This window comes from Phyllostomus hastatus, unplaced genomic scaffold (assembly GCF_019186645.2).
Source record: "Phyllostomus hastatus isolate PE091 unplaced genomic scaffold, TTU_PhHast_1.1 phas_contig_150, whole genome shotgun sequence".
Lineage (NCBI taxonomy): Eukaryota > Metazoa > Chordata > Mammalia > Chiroptera > Phyllostomidae > Phyllostomus > Phyllostomus hastatus.
Window position 1 is genome coordinate 2,717,318 of NW_025333611.1, and position 25,828 is coordinate 2,743,145.

At 55.6% G+C, this 25,828-nt stretch overlaps 1 protein-coding gene across 2 annotated transcripts; it reads left to right on the forward strand.

Moving 5' to 3' along the window:
- The first annotated feature begins 419 nt into the window (after positions 1-419).
- On the forward strand, positions 420-12,343 carry LOC123808644 (small integral membrane protein 10-like protein 2A). Of its 2 annotated transcripts, none has more exons than XM_045823427.1 (2): positions 420-798; positions 10,627-10,798. In XM_045823427.1, the coding sequence occupies exons 1-2, from the start codon at positions 613-615 to the stop codon at positions 10,645-10,647; spliced, it is 207 nt and encodes a 68-aa protein (XP_045679383.1). In that variant the 5' UTR covers positions 420-612; the 3' UTR covers positions 10,648-10,798. The 2 variants fall into 2 exon arrangements, with proteins under 2 accessions (XP_045679383.1, XP_045679375.1); XM_045823419.1 differs by having other exon boundaries at positions 662-798; positions 10,627-12,343.
- The last annotated feature ends 13,485 nt before the right edge of the window (positions 12,344-25,828 follow it).

Below are 25,828 nucleotides of genomic sequence, written 5' to 3' on the forward strand. Positions count from 1 at the left end.
TCCCTCTGTTTGTTTTTTATAATTGCGGTAAGGCATACACAACATAAAATTTACTATTCGAATAATTTTTTAAGCGTACATGGTATTAAGCGAATTCCCAGAGCTGCGTGCCCCTGCAATTCCAATGCACTGTTCCTCGCCTTCCTCCGTTTTTATTTTCTTTCTCACCACTAGGGGGCGGTCGTAGACAGCACATCAGCCGCCCTCCCCTAGCCACGGCGCACGCATGCGCATCTCACCTGCGGGAAGGTGACCAGGGGCGGGCCGTGGCGCAGCCTGGGGGCGGGGCCGGAGCACGCAGGCGCCGCGCGGCGCGGGCATTGTGACGTCAGGCCGGTTGGCCCCGCCGGCAGCGGGCGGTGTCTCCCGGCGGTGCTTCCCACAGCGTGACGCGCGGACTCCCCTCCCCGCCGCCCGCCCGCCCGCCCGCCCGCCGGCCTCGCCGCCGCCTCCTTCGCTCCCTCAGCGCGCAGAGCGCGGGCAGCGGCCGGGGCGGAGGCCCAGGGCGACGCGGGGCCGATAAGAGAGCCGGCGGGCGGGCTTCAGAGCGCCGGGCGGCTCGGGTCGGCGGCCGGTCGGTGCGCGGCGGGCGAGCAGCGGGCGCGGGTCTATATGGCGGCGGCTCTGTCGGGCCTGGCTCTCCGGCTCTCGCGCTCGGCCGCCGCCCGCTCCTATGGGGTCTTCTGCAAGGGGCTGACCCGCACGCTGCTCATCTTCTTTGACCTGGCCTGGCGGCTGCGCATCAACTTCCCCTACCTGTACATCGTGGCTTCCATGATGCTCAACGTCCGCCTGCAGGTGGGTGCGCCGCGCCCGCCCGGCCGGCCCCTCTCCCCGCGCGCTCCCCGCACGCGGGTCCGCCCCGCGCGGCCCGGCCACCTCGCCCGGCCACGGCGCCGAAGATGCTGTCACGAGCCGCGGAGGTGGATGCTGGGTGTTTGCCAAGCACCGGGCACGGGCAACCCCGCGGGAGAAAACCCCGCAGAGGTTATTGTTATCCCCATTCCGCAGACCAGGCTGGGGCGGGGGTGGGGGCGAGGTGGAGAGCTTACGGTGGCTTGCCTGGGTTGAGGGCCTGCTGTGGGCGCGGGTCCGCCGAGAGGCGGCTGGATGCTGCTGGCCGGGGCTGGAGAGGCTCTGGCCCGGGCTGGAGAGGCTCCGGCCCGGGAGGGACAACGTTGCCCAGAAAATGACAAATTGGGCCTCCGGGCGGGGTGGCTTTGTGGTCGACTTTTCTAGTTCCCAGACTTGACAAAGCGTCGAAAGATGGTGTCCTTGAAGTTTAAAAATGGACTAATTAATGCCTGTTGACTAACGCTCTGATAATGCATCTCATTCATCCTGGCCGCGGTGGGAGTGGGGTAGGGGTGAAGACGAGGGAAGAGGAGGTGGAAGAGTCGGAGACAGACGCAAAGGGTTGAGAGGCCAGAAGCAGGTCAGCTGTGAAATCGTGGACACACGCACACACACATGCACACACACATGCACACACCCCCCCAGAACCCTGGAGATCACCTTTGTTACAAGTGACTGGCATGTCTACATCCTCTGAGTTACAGATGCCTTTTTCTAGTGGAATGGAAAGTCGTCAGATTGAGAAGTATGCTTTCCGAGTGTGTTATTCATGACCAAGTGCAGCCTGCTCTTGGATTCTGTTTCCCTCTCCTGGAGTGGCTGCTGGGGGTGGGGGCCAGGCCCAGGCCGTGGGATGGACGAGGGACAGGCCCCAGTCCCCGGGGAGTTTGCAGGCTGGCAGTACCTGTGTGGCCCGGCTCCCTGGTGTGCAAAAATGAGGAAGCCTGAGCTCTGGGACCAGGCAGTGCTGACATGGCGGGGGTGTCCTTTTTTCCCCTTCCAGTCTGGTTGCACCAGAATGGCATTGTCCCTGTGCCTGGACCTTCAGGGTTTGGGTGCCTGTCCCTAGTGATGGCAGACCACGTAAAACCTGAAACCAGCTGTTGATCAAAATTGTGTTAAGGTGAGATGAAGTGAACCTGCCCCTCTATTTCAAGGTCCAAATAGAGATACTTTTATGTGCGCAAGGGCTTGTGGCATCCTGAAGGGGTAGCCGACTAGAAGAGTTGACGACTCAAGTGTCTTTCCAGCAGGTGGATGCCTGGGTCAGGTGTGCTGGGCGTGGGGACCGGGGTCCCAGCGAGCCTGTGCCCCAGCCAGTTGCCGCTTGCTCACTGTTGTTTGCCAGGCCGAGTGATTTCCAAGGGAAGTTGGACATCCTGCTCTTTAGATATCAAATTAATAAGTCTTTTTTTAAAGCTTCGTGGGCAGAAAAAAATGCACCGGCACTTTGGAAACTCTTGTTCTAGAGTTATATTAACAATTTGCAGTCATTTATAAAATTACATGAATAACCGTAAAGGAAAACTTAGTACATAATGTTGAAAATCAGTTTTGCGCCATTAAAAAAAAGTCACCTTTCTCATTTGTCCACTTATACAATACTGATGTCCACCCCCTGAGTCCAGGCCACCATACTCACGCACCCAGGTGGCTGCAGTAGCCTCCCACCTGTTTTCCACTGGAGAGAAGATCATGTCACCCTTCACAGAAACGAAAAACAGAGCTTCCCATAGCATACAGAATGCAGGTCACCTGTTTGACCCTGCAGTTCTGCCTTCTGTTCATCCTGACTTTCAGCCAGCTCGTGTCTTGGTGTGTCGGGACCGCGCTCTAACCAACTGGGCTACCCAGCCAGGGCTCCAGCTGCTTGTTTCTGGCCGACTGTTCTCTCTCGCAGTTTCCGGTCTCCTGTCTGCGTGCACCCAGCCCCTGCCTGCCCCTGGGCGTTTGCCCGTGTGGGTTCTCCCACCTTGAGTTCTCTGCGCTGGCACATTCTCCCCCCCTCGGTTCTCGCCTCAGGAAGGACCTTTGTGGTCGCCATATCGGGGTGACCTCGCACCTGCTCTTTTCCTTGCGAGAGTGCCAAAGGCTTGTTTGTTTCGTGTGCAAGAAGGAATAAAGGATGCCAAATCTCCCAAGGTTTGTAGGGCAGTGAGGTAATCTCTGCAAAGGTTATTCAGATGCAGATTTCATACCTGGGCATCTATATGGTGATGCTTGAGGGTAAGTGCATTTTGAGGCAGGGAGAGTGGCTCTGTCAGAGGGATGCGGGCCGTCGGGAGAGCTAGGCGCACCTGTCCCAGCTGCCCAGGAGAGACGACTCGGTGCCACGTGATTTGTCCAGGTGCAGCACAGCCTTAGTGACTCACAGGAGCTGAGTGCCCTAGGAGTCAAACCTGGGCCTTCGCAGTCCGGTCAGGGGTGAGCGGGGTGGGGCACAGGCAGGGTGGTCGGTCCCAGGGCCCTCGGGGAGAGCTGTCTAGGAACCGCACGGAGGTTCCAGGTTTGGTCTCGCGTCTGATCGAGTGCAGCAGCAGCAGCAGCAGCCCTTCCCACGCCGAGGGCCCCGGGTGAGAGTGGGCCGCCTCATTTACTCTGACACTCACACCTGCTGCTGTGAGTTCCCCTGTAGGTTTGTGGGAATCACTAACGTGCCTGGTTTGGGGCTGCAGGTGTTCTGATCGCGGGTAAAGGGGAGTGCGGCAGAAGGGAGAGTCTGAGCAAAGGGGCAGCCCCGGGTCACAGTCTCCCCTTCGCTGAGAACACTCCATCCGCATCCTTTCCATTGCAGGGGTGCTGGGATGAGGGACCCCATCTCCTGCACGTCTCCTCAGAACCCCCAAATCACTTCTAGGGCGGCAGGGCACTTTAAGGAGGCTGATACCTAATGCGAGAGATGATTGAATGAGAAGAGGGTTTTGTAACCTGAGAAGGGTTACGATTTGAAAATAGTCTGTAAGCACAGCCGTCAGCACCCTACTTATTTGCGTAGAGGCTGAAATACATGGCAATAAAAAACTGAGAATCCACACCAACCACTGAACGTAGTCACAGCAAGGCAGAAAGTTGTACTGAGAACCCGTTGTAACTGAACAAGTCGTGCCCACACCTTCTCAGGTATGTGGCCTGTGGGAAGAATCGAGTGTCTTAGCCTCAGCTCACCCGGGCTTTGTAACTGTTAAGGGCGGAGGACCGAAAAGAACAGCCGGGGAGAAGGAGAGGCTGTGCAGGGCGATGAGGATGGCTCAGCTGAGTTGTCGAGGGTCCTCGTCCTCTCTGACGGCCCGTCGCTGTCCTCCTCCTGCTCCTGACTGCTTTTCCACGGTCTCCTGAGCGACTTTCAGAGTCCATGGCTCCACGTGGGTCAGTGACCACCTGCCTCTTAAAAACTGCATCCATTCGTTCCAGTGAGGTGAAGACTTCAGGAGGGCGGGTGGGAATGGGGAAGCTGGTCGCCAGCTAAACGGCGCGGTCAGCGTGGGCCTCACTGATAAGAGGGCTTCTGAGCGAAAAGGGAGGTGAGGGCTCAGCCTCGGAGACGGAGACGTCTGAGATGGGTTAGAAGGGTGTGGCACTCTGCACGGAGAAGACCCTAGGGCCAGCCCTGCTCTCCTTGACTCAGGTTTTTAAAGTCTTACAAGTGCAAGCAGATGTTAAAGTGCATGAGTTAGATCTGCGTGTACTCAGGTTAAAAGATATCTGCCGTATGTAAAGAAAAGCAAGGTTAAAAAAACCCACCTGTTGTCCCATTAAAAAAAAATCATGCATATGCTTGTCAACACCTGGGGGAGGGGTGGAGCAGTCCAGGACCCAGGGGGTGCCCTCACTCAGGGGGAGCCTGGGTGTTGCTTTTCACACGATCTTCGGAGAAGAGCCCGTGTTTCCTCACCTCCGCAGACGGGGTAACATAAGCAGACACTTACTTCTCGCAGTTCTGGAGACCAAGAAGTCCTACGTTAAGGCGCTGGCATGGTCAAGGTCTCCTGAGGGCCCTCCTGGTTACTGGCTGGCTGCTTCTCATTGTGTCTGTAGGTGGTGCAAGGGGCTAGGGTCTCTGCGGGGTCTCTTTCATGGGAGCACTCATCCCATTCTTGAGGTCTCCATCCTCATGAGGTAAGCACCTCCCAGAAGCCTTAACCTCCATGCCATCATCTTGGAGGATTCAGCGTATGAACTGTAGAGGGAACACAAGCATTGAGACCACAGCACCACCCGATAGCTAAGCAGGAATTGGGTCTACTTGCGGCAGAGTGAAGGTGGGCCTGCCTGTACACCACACACAAAAACCAGCTCAGAATGCGTCGGAGACCTAACCTTAAAAAACAAAACTGAAGCGCTTAGAGAAGAAAACGGGGGAACATCATGATACTGAATTTGGCGATGCTTTCTTGCCAAAAGCACAGGCAACAGAGAAAAAGTAGGTAGTTTGGACTTCATCAGAATGAACAAATTTTGTGCACCAGAGGACACACCGTCAGGAGAGGGGAAAGTCTAGACAGCTTCGCAGAACGGGAGGAAGTATTTGCACACCATGTGCCTGGTAAGGATTGACATCCAGCAGCACAAAGAACTCCTACAACCCCACGGCAATACAAGCAGCTCAATCCAAAAGCTGGCGAAGGACTTGAAGAGACATTTCTCCAAAGAAGATACAGTACAGATGGTATTTATACAGCTGGTATCAATGATACAACATGGCTCCTTCCCTGTCACCCAGGGATCACTTCTCCGTCCTCTGCTGGACAGAGCCCTCCAGCAGCGTCTTGTCACTCATTCCCTGCACACTCCTGACCGTGGCGATGATGGTGACAGCTGCTGCTCATCGGACACCTGTGGGGTGCTGGTCCGAAACGATGCCTGGTGCTTTCAGACATCGAGTCCTTGACACCCTGAGGAAAGAGGGTTGATTGCCTGAGGTCCCCAGCTGGGACACGGCTGCCCCAGCCCCTCGGGTGCGTGAGCAAATGCACCTTGGGCACCCAGGTGACGGAAGGAGGTGGCTGATGAGACCTGTAGCTGGCTCTTTCAGGGCGGGTGTGATGGGCACCCGCTGAACGAGTGGTAGCAGAACTCAGTACTGTGGGTGTTGCCTGCAGCTGTGACTCGGCTGCCGGAGGAGTCCTTCCTGCGTCTCCCCTGTGTGGGGCAGCCGTTTGAGGACTTCCTTGCAGGCACTTCCTCGGTCTGACCCGTTGAGTCACGGCCACAAGGGTGTTCAGGTGCGAAGTGTTCCCATCTGAAGGCTGGAGGAGGCCCGGGTGGTCTTGCAGTGTGCTTGGGAGCCATCCAAGGCAGGACCCCACACCAATTGACCTTGCCGTTGACCTTGCCGAGCAGCCCCTGCTCGCGTGGCGTCTCCTCCCAGCCCCCTTTGGGAGCAGCCTTGCCGGCTGGCTTTCAGAAGCATCGAGGCCAGGGTATTTTTAGTTCCCAGAGCAGTGGTATCCAGACCATCGGGTCCCTGAGGCCATTAATAGCTCAGGTTAGGGAAGGTAAGGTGACAGCAGCCAAGAGGGTGGCAGCTGCTGAACTGGGTCAGGCCTATTGTCACACAGCTGCCTCTGGCAGGCAGGGTGTTTGTGGAAGGTGACTTCTCACGGCCGCGCTGCGGGCCCCGGACACGCCCAGACAGTCTTGCTTTCCCGGCACGCCACCCCTCCGGCCGCTCTCGTTCCATTTTCAGCCTTTGCCATATTTTTGCGGGGTGCGGGGTGCGGTGAGGGAACTAGCTCAGGAGTCTACTCCCAGTCCTTCCCTTGTTTTCCCTGACTCACACTGGCCTGAACTCCAGGGCAGACTCCGTGCTCCACGCCGGTGGTTTGGGCAGATGAGTCTGTGGGCCGTAGTTGACGCGCTTGCCTCGTGGACTTTACACGGGGGGGGGGGGGGGTGACGACATCGTTGGGGCCAGGGACAGTTTATTAGGTGATCATGCATACTTTATGGGTGCACCGCAATGCACCTCCATGTATGTAATGCAGCGACATGTTTGGAGACCGTAGGGAAGGTAGCTCCGGCTCTCGGGCCGTGTGTGTGCGTGTGTGCGCACAAGCAGGCTGGGGAGGGCCCGGAGCCAGGCCGGTTTTGCTGCCCGCAAGTTTTTCGTTAATGGAATAGAACCAGACAATCTTCACCAAAACATTTATTGTGTCATCATTAAATACATGATTACTTTACTGATTCCATCAGTGTTGCCTTATTTAAAATATGCTAGCACAGCTCTGGAGTTCTCTGTTTTTCTGAACAGCACTAGCTGTGCAAGGACTTAATGAAAGTGGTTGGAGACTGATTTTCCTGGGGGTTGGCCCTTATGAGATGGCCTGTTTTTCTTAAGAATGTTTTACAACCTGTATTAATATGTATTAAAAGTATATTTGGAAATGTTTCCATTTTAGGAAAATGTTCATTCTTAGTACATTTCAAATTAGTAAAATAAGTGTAAGGTTTGAAAGAATATGGTTTGGGAAGTTAATCTGAGAGAGAGAGATTGTCAAGAGAATTTAATTATATTTGACGTGGTAAAATTTGAAAGTATTTTTTGAATTGTAGCAGAATTCACACTTGTAAGAATTATACCTCTTGCCCTGGCTGGTGTGGCTCAATGGACTGAGTGCCAGCCTGCGAACCAAAGGGTCACGGGTTTGACTCCCAGTCGGAGCACGTGCCTGGGTTGCGGGCCAGGTCCCCATTTGGGGGTGTGAGAGGCAACCACACAGCGATGTTTCTCTCCCTCTCTTTCTCCCTCCTGTTCCGTCTCTCTAAAAATAGATAAATAAAAATCTTAAAAAAAAAAAAAAGAATTGCAAGTCCTGGCTGGCGTAGCTCAGTGGACTGAGCGCGGGCTGCGAACCAAAAGTGTCGCAGGTTCGATTCCCAGTCAGGGCACATGCCTGGGCTACAGGCCATGACCCCCAGCAACCGCACATTGATGTTTCTCTCTCTCTCTCTCTCCCTCCCTTCCCTCTCTAAAAATAAATAAATAAATTTTTTTTTAAGATTTTATTTATTTTTAGAGCAAGGGAAAGGAAGGGAGGGAGAAAAAGAGGGAGGGCAATATCAGTGTGTGGTTGCCTCTCATGCGCCCCCTAATGGAGAGCTGGCCTGCAACCCAGGCATGTGCCCTGACTGGGAATCAAACCCACAAACAGCCCTTTGGTTCACAGGCCGGTGCTCAATCCACTGAGCTGCACCAGCCAGGCTATTTTTCAGTTGTTGTAGAGAGTAATGGTCACACTGCTAGCAAAAGTTTTGAGCACACCTCACAGATATATATACACACACACATACATGCACATGTATATACACATATCTACACACATGTATATACACACACATCTGTCTATACATGGATACTTATAAACTATGTATTTTGCTCTACCAAAATGTGTATGTACTATAAAGCATAGAAAAGGTTAAAAGGGGTGAGAGAGAAATAATCAGAGATGCTCTGGTGCCTTCTCCCATGCTCCTTGAAGTGGGGTCACCCTGTCTGACGACCGCTGGGCCGGGAGACTGCAGTTTTCCGAGGCTGCCCTGGAGCTGCCTGAGCCGTTCGCGCAGGAAACACGCCCAGCTCCTCCTCTTGAGGCGCTGGGTGTGGGGGGTGGCTTCCTCCCTGGCGGCCCTGCCGGGCCCCTCGCCTGTCTGGGTGTTGGGTCGTGGAGCCCCTGGCCCTGTGCGCCTCAGCAGGCCTGCGCCGCCCCTGCCTCTGCCTCCCAGAGCTGGTCGCTGCGGAGTCTCGGCCTCCAGCTCGGACACCGCCAGAGGTGAAGTCTGTACCAATCCATCCGCTTGCCGGAGTCCAGCCGTCAGACTCTGTGTGTCCGCATCCGAATTCCTCCCCATTTTCCACTGATGACAGCATCCCCCAGAACTGGAAGTCAGAAGAAAGCTGTGGGTCACTTCACCCTCTTCCGCATCTGGGCGCCACTAACTGAAAAAAAAAGACACTCTCGCTCTCACCTTTGCTCCGACGGGCCCTGCCGTCTCCCTTCCTGGCGCTGTGGGACAGCCTCCTAATTGGCCTAGTGGGACCCCTTTCCAGTCTCACCGCCACACTGCAGCCGACTAATTAGTCTCAGAGGCAGGCCTAGCAGCATTTCCTGGCTGGAAATCCCTGGGTCTGTCCACCCCTGCCGAATGAGGCCTGGGCTCCTGGTGCCAGTGGCCTTCCTCGTCGCCGGCCCCTGGGTGGCTCTCCGTCCTTAGCCCTTGTGCCTCTCCTGCAGCCTCCAGTGAGACCGGCTGCTCTGTTTTCTTCCCGGTGGCCCGCAGGCCCTGTCTCTGCCTTCCTGCGGGGGGGGGGGGTGGGGGGGGGTAGCCACTGCTGCTCCCTCTGCACACCCGGGCTGCCGCCTCCTTCCCCTCGTCAGAGTTTCTGCCCTTCGGTCAGGCGGCTGCTCCTGAGGGCAGCCTCTTGGAGAAATTACGGAGCACGCTTCATGTGTCCCTCTGTATTTCATTCATTACTGTTCCGGGGTCATGGTTATGTGTTAAAGGAACAGGTGTCAAAGTTTCTTATAACTTGTCGGTGAATAAGGGAACTAGTAAGATGCTATAATCACTTTAAAGGAGAATTTAGACCAAAAAAAACATGTATTCGGGGGTACTCAGGTGAATTTACAAATAGATGTAGAACTGGTCAATATCCACAGGACAATAATACGTTGCATTCCTCCAGACAAAATTAATTTTCGTTTCTTTGGATAAGAAACCACTTGCCTCCCTCTTCGGATGTCTGCAACTCAGGGCCGTGCAGCAGCCCAGAGACGGAGGTGCAGGGCCCTGTGAGATTAGCCCGAAGGACGCACCGGCCGGCGCACCTGGTCATCTCAGTCTTGGTCCGTTCCAAAGCCCGTCATACTCACTCTTGACCTCGTCCCCGTCTGGGGCGCAGTAACGTCGGAGCGAGGCTGTTCTCGGCCACAGGGAAAGGCTGGTCTCGGGGTTTAGGGAGCGCGGCAGGAGCGCCCTGTGGCGGGCCACCCTGCCTCTGCTCTGGAACGGCAGCCGAGGTCACGACACAGCTCCTCTCCAGAGCGTTCGTGCGAAATCTCGGGTCGGGCTTGTGAGAGCCTCCGCTGCTTGCCAGCCTGAGAGCTGGGATGCTAGCTCTCGGAGCCTTCGCCGCCGCGTTGTTACCCGCAGTGCCCGTGAGTTCAGCCTCGGCCTTCTCTTCAAGGCTCCAAAATTCGCTGAGGCTCCCGACCTGCCAGCAGGCGACCTTCCTGGGCCCCGGGGGCTGGACCCCAGGGGCCAGGGCCCCTCCAGGCTGGCTCTCCCGGGAGGGCTCTAAACCCTGGACCCGTAAGCACAGTCGGCCTCGGCTCCTCACGCGTGGCTTGTCACTGCGGGTCATTCTCAGAGGGGACACCCCAGGTGAGGCCTTGGCTGCATCTTCCCATCGTCCGCGTACGCGCTGGTTAGAGGGGGCAGAGGTTCCCGCTGAGCTCACGGGAGTGCCTGCCCGGCTGTGAGAAATACAGACCTCAGAGCGTCTTTCTTGTTTTCAAGGAATTTTAGGAGACTGCACTGGGAAAGGACCAGTCTTTTTGTTGCTGTGACCTTCAGCTGGCAGGCTGTCATCCTCCTCTCCGTCAGAAGCAGGGCTCAGTACGAGAGGCGGAGACAGAGAAGCCTTCTCGTTTGTTGGCAGATAGCTGTGTGTGACTCTCCCGGACTCCTCTTCGCTGTGACGCTGATTCGGTTATATTTTTCTGTTCGAGTGAAACATTTTATAGGAAAGAATAATTTGATTATCTTTTCCAGGTCCATATTGAGATCCACTGAAGACCGTCCACCGACTAGCACAGGTGTGCCCGCGGGCGCGCCGCACCGGAGAGCACAGCATGAGGGGCAGGCGCGGGGCCCTGGGCACCTGCGGCGCGGGAGCGCGGGCAGAGGACGGGGACGAGCCGCCACGCAGCCTGCGGACGCGGGAGCGCCCTCGCCCGTCTGGCGCCCCTTCCCGGGCGAGGAAGCCTGCAGCAGATCTGCGTGGAAACCCGCACAGTGAGATGTCGCTGGTGGCAGCGAGGAGCGACCGGAGCGAGGCCAGCCTCTTGCCCCACGGGGGCACCGCGGTGCGTCCGTGCGTGGAAGCATCGGTGAGAAGGAGTCGTGCTTCCCCCGTGGCTCAGAGCGAGCCCGCGGAGGAGCGTGCTGCCCGGGGCTCCTGTGGCGGCAGAGGTGCCCCGGTGAGGGACCGGCTGGGAGGAGGGCCCGGGGCCGCTGAGGGCCGCGGAGGAGAGCCACGGGGGTCGGGACTGCAGTGCCGTGAGACGCCATCAGGAGTGGGAGTTTCTGAGGACGAGCCAAGTGCTTTCCTCGAGGCGAGAGGCTCTGAGTCAGAGCCGTCCGGCCTGCATCCTGTCCTGTTGCCACCGCCCCGGCACGCGTGTCCCCGCGTGGCCCTGAGTGACGGGGCAGAGTGCGCTGCCCCCGGCCGTCCGGAGCCCGCGCTTCCGGAGCCCACGGAGGAGTGCAGGAAGGTGCTTCCCAGTGTGGAAAGCGCCGCCGCCGACCTGCAGGTAACACTGGGACTCCCGGCTGCGCGCGCTGGTCAGGTAGCAGAGCTGTCACGCCGCCGTTAAGGTGCAAGCCGAACATTGAGAATAGAGTGATTTTAAAAGTTGGCTTAGGACGGCCTTCCCATGAAGTCGGATGCAGGCGGCACAGCGGGGGCACTCCCGCCCTGGTTCGTGCGTCCAGGCGGACTTCGGGGAGTGGGGTCTGAACTCACGGAAAGCCGGCCGACGTGGAGGGCAGCTCTCGAGCAGGTTTTAATTACTTGGCTCTTGAAAGACATTCAGGACTGGGAGACCATTCCCAGGAGAAGATGACTGTACCCCCCGCCCCTCCCACACACACGAGATTAGACCATAAAGAGTGAACACGACGCCCCTTACGGACCCTCAGCGCCCGTTCTGGGGGCGGCCGCCGGACGCTGTCTCCAGGTCGTCTCGTCGTCCGGCGGGAGCGGGTGCCGCAGACGCCAGCCCCTCTGTGCTTGCTCTGAGCCTTGCTGAGTTGATGGTGCACTGTGACTGTTTCTGCATTTTGTGGAATCATTTTCGTCCGCAGCAAACTTTGATTTCTGTTCTCACCTCCCTTTCCTACCACTTGAAATGCAGTTTTAATGGAGGCCGTACGGTGAAAGTTGCAATATTAAACTTAGCTTTAGAATAAAAAACCCTTCTCGAACGGTGTCACCAGGAACAGAAGTGAGTGTGAGACTCCAGTTTCTAGGAACCGAGGCGTCTCCGACACTAAGGTTTTTCTGGGATGACTCCTCCTTTGTTGTTTGTCGGTAACTGGTGAAGGTCACCTCCCAGTGTCCGTTTCCGAGGAGTCCCGCGGCGAGACAGCCGAGCCAGGACTGGAGCGCACACGCCGGGTCACGCCGCTCTGCGCTGTCGCGGTGTTCTGGGAAAATGAAAAATAAAACCTGCCGTTTAGCATAATAAATGTCTTATTTTATGTGTACCGTCTCTGTTCACCTTGTCTTTTTATGAGTGTTGCCTTCCTAACCCTTGCCCGCGGGAGCAGCTGCTGGCGAGGAGGCCCCACGCAGAGCCTGGGAAACAGACCGTGCTGCCAGGTCGGGGCTCCGGGTCGGGGCTCCGGTCGCGCCTTTCCCCGGGACGCAGGGAGACCGCGCCGGGTGCGGCCCCCCGGGGCGCGGCTCCCGGAGTCCCAGGGTAGGAGTTCCTGTGAAGAAACAGCGGCCTTCCCGTCTCAGAGGACAGCGCCTGCAGTTGGGCAATGAGAGCCCTGGCCAGTGCACGCTCCGTCCGGGGTGACCGGTGGGTTACGAAACGAGATGAGGACCCATCTCAGTGCTTTAAAATGGGAGCTGCTTTCTCATCGAGCCTCTCCCCCCCCCACACCCCACCCCCTTTTTGTTTTAAACTAAGTCTGCTCCTTTGGGATAGGACTTTCCATGACTCATGAACTATTTGGTTTCCTTTGTTTTGCAAATTGCAAGTATGTACGTTTTCAACCAATTGCAAAGAAAAAACAGGAATTTCCTATTTGGCCTCAAATGCTGAATTAGTAAATCTGAAATTTTCTTTCTGCGGTTATGTTAGAACAAGGTGTTTTCTAAAAGCAGTTTTGGGGGAACGGTCACAATAACTCTTTTCTCCACATTAATTGCTCAGCACACGTACATCTTGCCGAAATGTTCCCCTCTGGCGTTGTGCTCTGTCCGGTTACGGTCTGTAGGCGGCAGGTTCTGGGGCGGAGACGGGGTGATAAAGGTGCTCACGCAAAGTTTCATGACTCTGCAAAATCTGGCCTTCGATAAACATTTTTATTTTTGAGGCCATTAGTACAGAAGTAAGATAGTTTGGATAGATTAAGTTTCATGGTTGGGTCAGAAAAGGGATCCCTCATTGGAAGTGTTGAGTGTGTATGATTTTGGCCATGAAAAGGGTAGGAAGCCTGTTTGAAAAGGTCGACATCCGTTTTCTTCTTTGCCTTCGTGAGTTCTGCTCTGAAGGATAGGATAGCACACTCGCTCTAGAGAACAGAATCCGGGACTTAGCTATCGACGTTTGGGAGCCCTGATTTCTTTTGTAACGCTCGAGTGGGTGTCGAGCTCCTGAAGCAACGACGAGGTCGCGGGCCTGTGCAGAAGGGAAGATGAAGAAACGCCTGCGTTTATAAACAGCTCGCCCTTCGGGGACTCTCGGTTTGGTAAGTAGGAAGCAGGCCGTGCACTCCGGAGCTTGGCGTCAGTCCCCGGGCACCCTGGAGTTCACACGGACCGCTCACAGCGCAGCTGGTCCTAGAACACCGGGCTTAGGAGGCCCCTCGGACAGGAACCTGTGTGGGGCTCGGGTCCCCCAGCACTTGACTACAGTCGTTCCTCCGTATCCACGGGGGTTGGTCCTAGGACCCCCTCCTCTGCAGACCACCAAAGCTGGGGTTGCTCAGCTCCCGTCTACGGAACAGCACAGGGCGACCCATCCGTGGTTCTGCTGCGTCCCCGGATTCCCAGCCAGGGGTCAAAACTAGGGTGTTCTGTTTGCGGCTGGTTGGATCTGTGGATGGGCGATCGGGGGGACGTGGGTGCTGACTGTAGTTTTTTGGGAAAGAGAAAAATCCGTGCAGTTCACGCAGCGTTGGGAAAGTCACAGAAAAGCCTTTTCGATCTGTTTGCTCCAATGTCTTTGCTGGAAAAGTCAAAATACTGAGGAGGCCCACGCTTGAACAGGGAAGACTTGGGGCACTGGGTAGTGAAGGTCGCAGTTACGGAAAAGCTACGGGGGGCGAGGTGTCAGTGTGGAGGGAGCTGATGGGAGTGAGCCCCCAGTCCAAGAAAACGAAGACTTTTAATAGTGACTCCCCCCCCCCCAAAAAAAGCCCATTTTGGGGGTTGAGTTTGAGGCAGTGTGGCAGCCCTCTTGGGCCAGACACCATGTCCCCTCCAGCCCAGGCCTGGTGGTCTGAGCAGCCCCCGAGTGCTGTGCTTGCCTCTAGAAAACCGGCCTCTTCCTCCAGGGAGCGAGAGCAGGCGCTGCTGCGGCTTCACTCCGGTTGCATTTTGAGTGGCCCTTTGCAGGTCACCCTTTACATCATCTAGGGCAGTGACAACAGAAGGACCTCTCCCAGGGTGGCCGGGCCTCACCCCGGCGTGCAGACTGGGGTTCTCCCGCGAACTGCTTCAGGCCTTCTGGTTGCCTGGAGGCAGTGGACGTAACCCTTCGCCTGGCTGCCTACCGGGAACCCCGTGCCTGCCGTCCGACCGAGAAGGAAGGAGTGATTTGCAGATTGGGAAGTAAGCTCTGCTCTCTGACTCCTGAGGCGTGTCCCCTGTTGCACCATCCTCGGATCCGCGAGCCCTCCCCGCTGTGGTTGGTCGAAGATGACTTGGCAAAAGCAGCGTGTGTCCGTGCTCCTTTGACTTCAGTGGCCGTGTCGGTCAGGACTCTCCCGAGAGACGGAAGCAGTTGGACACAGACGGGTGGATGGGCACAGACACAGATACAGATCGTAGGTGCAGGTGCAGACACGAGACGGGGGTTGGCTCGCCATGACGGGGGGGACCCAGCAGTCCCGCGTTCCAGCACCAGGACGCTGGAGACCCAGGGGAGGGGAGGAGTGTAGTCCACCCCGAGAACCGCGAGTGCCGGTGTCCAAGGGCAGGAGGCGGACGGCCCAGTTCCAGCGAAGAAGGAGTAACTTCTCCCTTCCTGCACCCTTCTGTCCGTCCCCTCAGAACCCCTGACAGGTTGGGTGGTGCCCACCCGCTTTGCCGAGGGGCGCCCCTTAGCCCACTCGGGTTGGCGTGGAAGTAACCATCCCGGTTGCCTCTTCTCCGCTGAGTCCTCGGGTGCCTTGAGGAGTCTCATTCTTTGTAGGACATCTGAAGGGACAGCGTGCCCAGGACACGGCGCTGTTTCTTGTTCCCATCGCTCTTCCCCGAGACTTGACGATGGCCCACGCCAGTTCAGAAAAGGCTGCTGTGCGAGGGTGGTCTGAGAGAAGAGGGGAGCTGGTTTACTTTTGATGCGGGCACTGTGTTCTGCGTGTGGGAAGTGCACACACACACATGCACACACACACGTCTGAATCCACTTAGAAATCGGGAGTGCAGCGAGGGGAACCCTCCCTTTGTACCCTGCGCCCGGGTGGGTGGCAGGCAGGACTCACTGTCACACTGACTGACGTTCACGGTTCCTGCTCCACTGGGCAGGCACGTGGTTCGACAGCACGTGGCTGTAAACGTGTTTAAACGTGTGTGGGGGGGTCTCTGTTAGAATGAGCTTCTCCTTTCTCCTATTAGGCATTCTCTAAGGGGAGTGCCAGCCAGACCCCTCCCTTTGGTTCCCTGTAAATACTGTGTACAGATGGCCCCTGACCGAGGCCGCTTCACGTGCTGTCTTCCGACTTGACGATGGTGCGAGAGGGATCCGCGTTCAGCAGGAACCGCATTTTGAGTTTCGGGTTTTCATCTGTTTCTGGGTTAGCGGTACGCCACGCGACACTGTCCTGCTGCTGGGCAGCTGCACTCTGCTGCCGGACGGCGGACGGGAGCGGAGCCCAGGGTCAGCCCCGAGGTCATTAGTAAACAGCCCAGTCGCTGGAGCGCAGCAGTGAATGCATTTTCGACCTGATGATACTTGTAACCTCTGATGGGCATATCAGCAGGTAGCCCCATTGTAACCCCAGAAGCTTTGGTGCTTGGCTCAAATTACTCTTCGTGCCCCTGGTCCCCTGCATTTGTCACAGGGTCCAAAGAGGGCCCTGGAAGACCAGGATCAGCCCCTTTGTTTTTGAGCTCTTGCGTCATTTAGTGTGGTGCATACGGTACCAAAGCATGACTTTATTTTTCTGTCGGCTCCCTTTCGGGAGCCGTGAGATTGATTGCCTTTGGCCTTCAAGACTGGTAAGGTCCCGGGCCTGAGCTTTCGCACCCGACCTCGAGGGTGTGTGAGTTCTGTCCTTCGCTCGCTGTTCGGATCCGCAACAGATGGTGGCTTCGGTTCAGTTTGCTGGCAGGGGGCAGGGGGGTCCGGAGGAGGGCACAGAAACGCCTCCTTTGTCCTGGCCCGGAGACCGGCCCAGGCTGCGAGGAGAGACCGGCCCTTGCACCTGGCAGAGGCCTCTCCTTCCTCCGTGTGGCTGACACGCCGCCACCTTCTCAGTTCCAAGACCTGGGCGTGGCTACTGGCACGACCAAAGAAACCCGGTTTTTCTTTGAAAACGGGTTCACCAGTACCAGGCTTTTATGTGGGGCGTGCTGAGTTTTAAAGCTGCAGGGGACACGCATGGCGTTTCAGGTTGGCGGAGGAGGTGGAGTGGGGTGTGAGAAGGTGAAGTTTACTAAACGGCCTCTCTATTAATCTGGGCAGGGTTTTACATCAGTGTGGGCGGGTTTCAGAGGACCGTCCTCGCCGCCTCCTGAAGGGGCGCAGCCGGACCAAGGCCCGGTGGATGGGCCGCCGCTGCCCCCATGGCGTGTATTGAGTAACGTTGGCAATGCAGGGGTGTTTTATTTTATTTTATTATTTTTAGAAGATTCTTGCCCGAGGAATCAGTGTTTATTGACTTTAGAGAGAAAGGAAGGTGGAGAGAGAGAAACATCCATCCATTGCCTCACGTATGAGCCCCAGTGGGGGATCAAACACGTAACCTAGGCGTGTGCCCCGACTGGGAATCAGACCTGTGACCTTTCTGTGTACAGGACGACGCTCCAACCAACTGAGCCACCCTGCCAGGGCCAGGGTAATTTTAATGTATTGCTTCATTTGCGGTCGGGCGGGGGTGGGGGGGATGAGGGGATGGGGGATGGGTGGGGCTTGAAGCCAGGCCCCGGGAGTCTGTGCCTGTGAGGTTAGCGTTTGCCACAAGGGGGAGCCACATGCTCACTTAAGGAGGGTATTGCTTCAGGGAGGGCATCATTTTTTTTTTGTTTATCCAAATTCTTAACCTTTTTTTAAAGTTTATTGTTAAGTTACAGTTGTCCAGCCTTTTTCCCCATTGCCCTCCCCTGTCTCCCCACTGGCTCCCACAGTCACTTCTCCCACATTGTCTGTGCCCATGAGTCCTCTATTTGTGTCCCTTTGCTTGACCCTTCCCCTCCCCCCCATCCCCCCGCTCTGGTCACTGTCAGTTTGTTCTTTATTTCCAAGTCTCTGGTTCTAGTTTGCTCATTTGTTTGTTTTGTTGATTAGGTTCCATTTACAGCAAATTCCTAATCTTAACAATTAACATAAAAATGCTACAATCAGTTCAGCGTGGATTGTTCAGCTCAGTGAGTGTGATATGTCAAATCTTCTAAGAGTCTAACTGGATACCGTAGATGGTGCTTTAAAACAAGATGAATGTGTTAGAAAAAATAATTTGGTGGTTTTGTCTTCTGTTTGGGAGAGTGACTTTCAGTATGAAACCACATTTTCACACTGCACCGACAAGAATGGTGGTTTTGGGACCTGGCTGCGTGGCTCAGTTGGTTGGAGGGTCATTCCCTGAACTGAAAGGTTGCCGGTTCGATTCCTGGTCAGGGCAGATGCCTGGATTGCAGGTTCAATCCCTGACTGGGGAGGCAGCTGGTCTGTGTCTCTCTCACACTGGCATTTCTCTCTCTCAAATCAGCAACGACAACTCTGCCCCTACCCGTGTGGCTCAGTTTGTCAGGAGTCACCTTTCCAAGTGCAAAGCAAAAGGTCGCTGGTTCGATTCCTGGTCAGGGCACATGCCTGGGTTGCAGGTTCGGTCCGAGGTTGGGGCGTGTATGAGAGGGAACCGATCGATGTTTCTCATATCGATGTTTCTCTCCTTCTCTTTCCCCCTCCCTTCCCCTTAAAAATCAAAGCAAAGCAAAACAACAACCACCACAGAAACAGTGTGGCTTTGGTCTGTGTGGGAACAGGCGCAGCCTCCCGGAGCGGCTGAGCTCCCAGGCTCCCTGCGGAAGGGTCCTGGTCTGCGCTGGCTCCGCCGGGGACTCATTCTGAGCCCGCTCCACCTGTGAGCGCCCCTTGGACGCCCTTCAAGGAAATTTGGCACGCACACGCCTCGGGTCCTCACTGCAGAAATCACGACTTCAGAGTTCTTCGGTGGCTCGCAGTGAAATGTACTTAAAACACTGGAATCTTTGAATACCAGGCACTGCTATTGTTCTGTAATGTCAGTGAATTATTGCTCTTTCCGGTACTTTTTTGCAAAAGTGCTATCAGGAAATTTTTTTAAGTGATAAATTGTGATAATAGGATATATATAAATAGCTCGCAGGCTATTTAATTTCTTGGAAATGTTCTGAGTACCACTTAGGTCTTATTAAAATAAAGCAGATTGTTAGGATAAACTGCGGGCTTCCTCTTGGTTGGATATTTCCGTGTTAGCCTCTCGGGCACCGATTGGTCGGCTGTCGCTCCGTCCCCTGCCTGGCACGTGATGTCCAGAGCTCCTCGGGCACATTTTGCAAGATCACAAAACCTGGCGTGCATTTCTGAGGAAACTCCTGCCCGTACATTGTTGTACACCTCACGTCATCATGCACACGGTTTCCCCCACATTTACCGCCCCCCCCATGTTTTAGAATGAGGAAAAATGCCCTCACTCCGAAGCCTCCACTGTCATCAGATAACTGACCATTTCGACAACGAAGAGCGGCCATTCTTGGAGGCCCGCCCCCCACTGGGACAGTGACTGCTGGGTGGGGCCCTCTTGATCTGCGGAACGACCCTGAAGGACAGTGGTGCCCGTTGTGGCGCCGAGGACGCAGAAATGAGAGCGCCTCGCTAGTAACTGGCGGGTCTGCGATCTGAACGGTTTTTTTTCCTTGTGCCGTGTTGGTTTTTTTTTTTCCCTTGTTTGTTCCTTTCAAGCTAGTCGTTCACCAACCAGCAAACGTTGTTGGGCACCACCATGTACCAGGTGCGCTAGCCGGTGCTGGAGACAGGCCCGTAAACGGAAGCAAGCCCCCTGCCCTCGCAGAGCCCAGCCGTCCGGATGGGCTCCTCATTCAGTAACGAGCAAAGGGGTCTCGGGACCTGGAGCACGAGTGGGGGCCCTGGAGACATCTTCACCGTCATAAACACCCTGATACTCGACCCTTGACTTTCCAATCGTGCACAGGAGAAATGTTCATGTTGTACACCTGAAATTAACATGTGTCAGCTGTGATTGATATGTCAAAACTTATTTTAAAAAGAAAAATGCCCTGACCAGTGTAAGTCAGTGGGTTGGGCATCATCCCACAAAGCAAAAGATCGCTGGTTCGATTCCCAGTCAAAGCCCATGCCTGGGTCACAGGTTCAGTCCCTGGTCAAGGCACGTAGGAGAGGCAACCGATCGATGTTTCTCTCCTTCTCTTTCTCCTTCCCTTCCCATCTCTCTCTAAATAATAAACAAATGAAAAAAGTAGTTGATAGCATAAAATGTATTAAAATTTAAAAAAGAGCTCTGCCTGGTGTGGCTCAGTGGATTGAGTGCTGGCCTGCGAACCAAAGGGTCGCCAGTTCGATTCCCAGTCAGGGCACATGCCTGGGTTGTGGGCCAGGTCCCCAGTAGGGGGTGTGTGAGAGGCAAACACACATTGATGTTTCTCTCCCTCCGTTTCTCCCTTCCTTTCTCTCTAAAATAAATGAGATCTTTAAAATTACCAAAAAAGAAAATGGGAAATGTTACATCAGAGAAAGTCTTGTTGAGAGAGCACAACACTTGGCTTCTGGGCGCTGGCGAGGTCTTCCGCGACAAAAGGCGCACCCTCCCCTTCACACCCGAGCCCTCGCCGACCTCCGGGTGCACCAGCCGCCCTGGCCTTGGCCTCTTCCACCCATGGGCCAGACTTAAAAAAAACAAAAAAGATGGACGAATATAAAGTTAAGAAAATTGTGTGTGACTTCTCCAGGACAGTAGTTACTCACCTCATGTGACTACTGGCATTTGAAGCGACAAAAGCAAAACTTCAGAGTTTAGTTTCTCAGTCACACTAACCACCTTTCAAGCGCTCAGTGACACTGAGCGGCTCCTGGCTGGGACCGGGACAGCGAGAGAAAGAAAGTTTCCATCCCGGAGAAAATCCTAGTGGACGGCCTGTTACACGTGTGACAATGTTGCCTCCTCGGGGTTTGAAGATCTTCATTGTATCAAGGCTCCGTGATATTCTTACTTTAACCTTCCTCCCCCGTGAATGTAAGACAAAACGCCATTCTCTGGAAGCGGGGAGAAAAGATCACGAGTTTGCACATGACTCTCTGTGAGCTTTCACTCAACAACAAGGGATTGTCTCGGCCCCACTCTTGATCTTACTCACGAGTGTATCTGTCAGGGTTCTCCTGAGAAGCGGGACCGGGGCGGGGGGGGAGGGGAGCTGCCCCGGGGACTGGCGGGGGCAGCGGTGAGGCTGCGCCGTGCGGGCATGCGCCACCCGCAAGCAGAGAGCCAGGGGGGCTACTGGGGTGACACTCCCCAGCCACAGGCAGGCGCTCTCACGCCCGAGGGCAGGAGGATGTGGAGGTCTCAGCGCCAGCAGAGAGCTTGCCCTTCGTCTACCTTGTTATCCTGTCCGGGCCCTCGGCGGACTGCGTGATGCTCGTCCACTTCGGTTCGGGCAAACCCGTGCGCAGTCTGCTGATTGAAAGGCTCATCCCTTCCAGAGACGCCCTCACACACCCAGATGTAGTGTTTGCCAGCTCTCCGGGCGCCCCTTAGCCCCGCCACGGCGACGCATCAACTGGACCATCACGACGAGGCGTCCCGAAGTTCCTGATGTGAGGGCTTGGTCAGCGCAGCGCCGGGCGCGGGGAAGGCCTGCAGGGCAGAGGGAGAGGCACCCTCTCCTTGTGTGCATTTTATACGACTTCATATATATTTTAAAACACACTTTGTATTTTTTTTAAAGATTTTATTTATTTATTTTTAGAGAGGGGGGAGAGAGAGAGAAACATCAATGTGCGGTTGCTGGGGGTCATGGCCTGCAACCCAGGCATGTACCCTGACTGGGAATCGAACCTGCGACACTACATTTTGTATTTTTAAAAGGTACTGATTTTTACAAGTGTGTTTAAAAATGTAGAGCCCTTGAACTCTCTGAGCTAAATTCTGAGCATTTTATGACCCAGTAGCACTTGGTGTTCAAGTCCCTTAACCTGGCACCTTGAGGAAGACTGCGTCTTGTGTTAGGCTGTGGCCCGGGCCTGTGCGTTTAGGAGACGGGGGTGCGCTGCAATGCAGCTCGCTCCAGAGGAAACACACAGTCCGTTTGAAAGCTTGACCTTGGCTCCTGGGACTCGAAATGATTCATGAGAACATCCTGTCCTGCTCCCCTTGGGAGCCGCCCGGGGACTCGAATCACAGCGAGGACAGCCCGAGGGGTCGAGGCAGGTCTTGGAAGGGGCCGCGCCCCCAGCTCTGCGGGCCTAGCAGGGAGCCCTGGAGAGGCTTCCCGCTGGAGGCTGGACTTGGCCCTCTCCCCCATCGCCTCCAAAAATAGGACCTGGAGCGTGTTCCTCGTGTGACATCATGTCGCGCGCTGTCACAGGCCGGACGTGCGAGCTGTGGCGCCAGGCCCGCAGGGTCCCCCGGAGCAGGGCTGGGAAGCACATTCCTTCTCCGTCCTGTTTCACAGCGGAATGTCAGCGCACCGACGTGAAGGTTACTCTCTTTAGTCTGAAAACACAGCGCGCTCCACAGAACCGTGCAACAGGAGAGGCCCCGCTGGCTGGGGCTGGTGGCTCAGGAACAAAGCTCTGGCTGGTGTGAGAGCCAGTGCCCTCCCCCCACCCAACCCCCGACTCCGCCCAGCCCCCCTGGGCTCACAAAAGCAGAGAGGTGGCCTCGTTAGGGAAGCGCACTCGGACTTTTCGGAGGACCGGGGCGGGCCACGGGGTCTGGCTCCCGGGCCCAACCTGGGATGCCGAACCGTGCGACAGACAGAGGCAGGCCCCTGGAAATGTCTGGCGGCGGTCGTTTCGGTGTTCCAGGGTCTGCCGTGAGAATCGCAGGTCTTCATTTCGTCGCCGCCGCTGAGTGCCAGGCTGTAGGGACGCACAGGTAAGCAAGATAGGACTTGATCTCGAGCGTCCGCGGGCTGGGGAGGAAACTGACCCCCGCCCAGTCATTAGCGTGAGACCCCCTGTGAGGGCTGCGCCGTCTCCTCAGGGGCGGGGGGACACCCCCCAGGGGTGGGAAGCGGCTCTCAGACACTTGTGCCCACGCGTGCAGTGCCGCTGTCCCCGGATCCTCCTCCTGCCGCAGCTCACTGGCTCGAGCGGGTTTGCCGAGCACCCACAGGGTGCCGGCCAGGCCAGCACCGCGACCCGGAGTTCGCAGGCACGTGTGTGAGATCCGGTTCCCGGACGGGAGGAGCACAGTTTCGCATGTCCACCCTGGGCGGAGACCTGAGGGCCCCTTAGCGCCTGTCCCTCGGTCTCACAGCTCTGAAACCCCCAGCCTCCGGCGGGTTCACCCTCGCAGCCTCCGCCCCGCAGACACAGGCCGGCTGAAAGCCGGGCCCCTCTCCGTGCCCTCACCCGGTGCCCTCACCACCTCGTCCGAAACCAAGCCCGCCCCCTGCGCCGCCCTGATGGCCGGCTCCTGCCTCAGCCCTCAGCCCTCAGCCCCGGCGTGGGCCTGCCCCTCTTTGCGCCAGAAAGACCCTGATCACCCCGACCCGACTGTTCAAAACAAACAACGTGAAAGCAAACGGGGAACAAGAAATTAGAGTCAGGTTTTTGCCTTGCTGCTTGAGGTCATTTATCATAAGTTCTAATGTAAGCAAAGCCCCCGCTACTTAAAGATGACAAATGGGGAGAAAGCACATTTGCCGGGTGTGCTGTTCAGTGGGCGTTTCGCTACCAAATTGGACAGCGAGCGGTCGGGCGCGCTGGGAGCGGAAAGGAGCGGGTCTCAGAGGGCGGCGGCGGCGGGGGGCCGGCCGGCCCTCCCTCCCGCGGGTGCCAGTGGAGGGTGCCGCCAGCGCGCGCCGTCCTCGTCCTCGTTGGCCATCTGTGTGTCTTCCCCGGGCAGCTGTCTCTCCGGCTCCTCTCCCCACACTTGCATCTCCTCTCTGGTTTCTTTTCTCTTTCAGTTCTTGATATATATATATATATATTTTTTGGGGGGGTATTAACACCTTATCGGGATACATCCCTTGTAAATATTTTCTCCCGTTGGGGAGGGTACTGTTCGTTTCATTGCTGGTTCCCTTTGCTGGGCACAGACGTTTTAGGCTGCTGTGGTCCCACTTGTTGATTTTCGCTCTCGCTGCCCTTGCTGGTGGAGCCCCGGGTCGGCTCTGACCTCGTGCTGGACCCGGGCAAGCCCAGAGCACGTCCGTCCTTCAGTGCCAAGGGTGGGGGGTTTGCAGCTTCCGAAGGGGTCTCTGGTGCTGGTTTCTCACGCGCAGGCCCTTGCCCAGGTGTGGCCTTTTGTCTAGAGGTTACTTCGAGGCAGCTGGGCCGGCGTTGAGGTACCTCTTCTGGGTTCTTGAGCAGCATTATTTCTTAAAGCCGATGATGACTATTTCCAACGGAAAGTTCCAAGGCACAAACATTTCCATTTTAAGGCGCTGTTTCTCTGGCAGTTTTAAAGACTAATCCAAAAGATTAGCAAAAATAGCTGCTTGTTAAAGAGCCTGAATCTGGGCAAGGCAGGCGCGGCGTCTGTTCCGTGAACCTCCCCGGGGGGAGGAGGAGAGGGAAGAGGAAACATTCGGGATTGCTGGGGACGTCTGGCTGCAGCCAGCCCTCGTTTCTCCTTCTCCTCTCTTTCCTTTCCTTTTCTTCTGTAGCCGGAAACCTGACCTTCATCAACGATGAACAGCATATACCTGACCCCAAAACGCATCCCCCCACCAGAAGCAGCGTTAAAGAAATGGTCCCCTAACCTCTTTTGGGCCAGCCCTGTGTATCTACTGGTGTAGCTCAGTCGGTTTGAGCTGTTCCTGTGTCGAAGGTCATGGACAACGGGTAAATGGGCCTGAAAAAGGTCCCCTGTATTTATCTGGACAGTGGCTCCGAGGCCTCTGGGAGGCCCCAAGGCGACGTGAGACAGAGCCTGTGTGCTTGCTCCTCGCCTGCCAGAGACTCGGCGCCTCCGACTTGTTGCGTCGGCCGGCTCCCTCGGCGCAGGGAGCGCCACCTTAGTCCGTGATCAGCTTGGCCAGCCCGTTCCTGTGCCCTTTTTACGTGTCGGTAAAACCGGAAGTTGGGAGAAATGACGTTACGCTGAGCTTCAACGCCTGAAGGACTGAGGGCACTGGGCCTGTGTTTGACTTGTGTCTGGGAGGACTTAGTTAGTTCAGTGTAGTTAGTTAGCTCATGTTTTCCTTCAACAAATTCCTTCTCGCCCACAAGGCGTCTTTTCAATTGATCGCAAAAACACACAGATTCATTTTTGCTTACCAAGTTATTTCCCCTGACATTGTTGTTTAAACTTTTGAGGTGAAATTTACATAACATAAATGAACGCTTTTCAAGTAAACAATTCAGGGGCATTTAGGACATTCGGTGCGTTGCGCAACCACCACCTCTGTCCAGTTCCAGGACATTTCCGTCCCCCAAAAAGGACACTTGTACCCATCGAGCAGATGGTCCACACCTCACCCTCCCCACTGGCAGCCATCAGTCTTTTTTTTTTTTTGAAACTATTTATTTATTTATTTTACTTTAATCATTGTTCAAGTACAGTTTTCTCCCTTTTACTCCCATTCCAGCCCACCCACCCAACCCTCCCCACTTCCCTCCCATTTCCACCCTCCCCCTAGTTTTTGTCCATGTGTCCTTTAAGTTTGTTCCTGTGAACCCTTCCCAATGTCCCCTGAAATTCCCTCCCCTCTCCCTTCTGGTTACTGTCAGCCTGTTCTCTATTTCAGTGTCTTTGGTTACATTTTGCTTGTTTCTTTGTGTTGTTGTTGAGGTTCCTGTTAAAGGTGAGGTCATTTGGTATTTGTCTTTCACCACCTGGCTTGTTTTCCTTAGCATAATGCTCTCCAGTTCCATCCAAGCTGTTGCGAAGGGTAGGAGTGCCTTCTTTCTCTCTGCTGCATAGAATTCCATTGTGTAAATGTACCACAGTTTTTTTATCCACTCATTTACTGATGGAGCCATCAGCCTTCATCATTTCTCTGTGGAGTTACTTGTTCTGGGTATTTCATATACATGGAATCATGTAACATGCGAGCTTTTGCGGTCAGCGTCTTTCACTTGGCGCGGTGGTTTTGAGATCCACCCATAGTGTATCATGGTTCAGGACTCCGTTCTTTTTCACGGCCGAGTAATATTCCATCGAGTGACCATGTCACGATGGGTTTATCCACTCACCTGCTGTCACACATTTGGGCTGTTTCTGGCCAGCCCGATTGGCCCCTTGGGACCGTGCTGTAGGGGCAGGTGGCCAGAATGCCCCCATCTTGCTGCATTTTCTTCTTTATGTGCCAGAACAGCTGTGGTGCATGAAACTCAGTGACTGAAAACGACTTTCCCCGAAGGCCCTAGGTCTGGACTTTGTAAATTAT

Coding starts and splice junctions, on each gene's coding strand:
- LOC123808644 (XM_045823419.1), top strand. CDS start 10,707: ATGAGGGGCAGGCGCGGGGCCCTGGGCACCTGCGGCGCGGGAGCGCGG.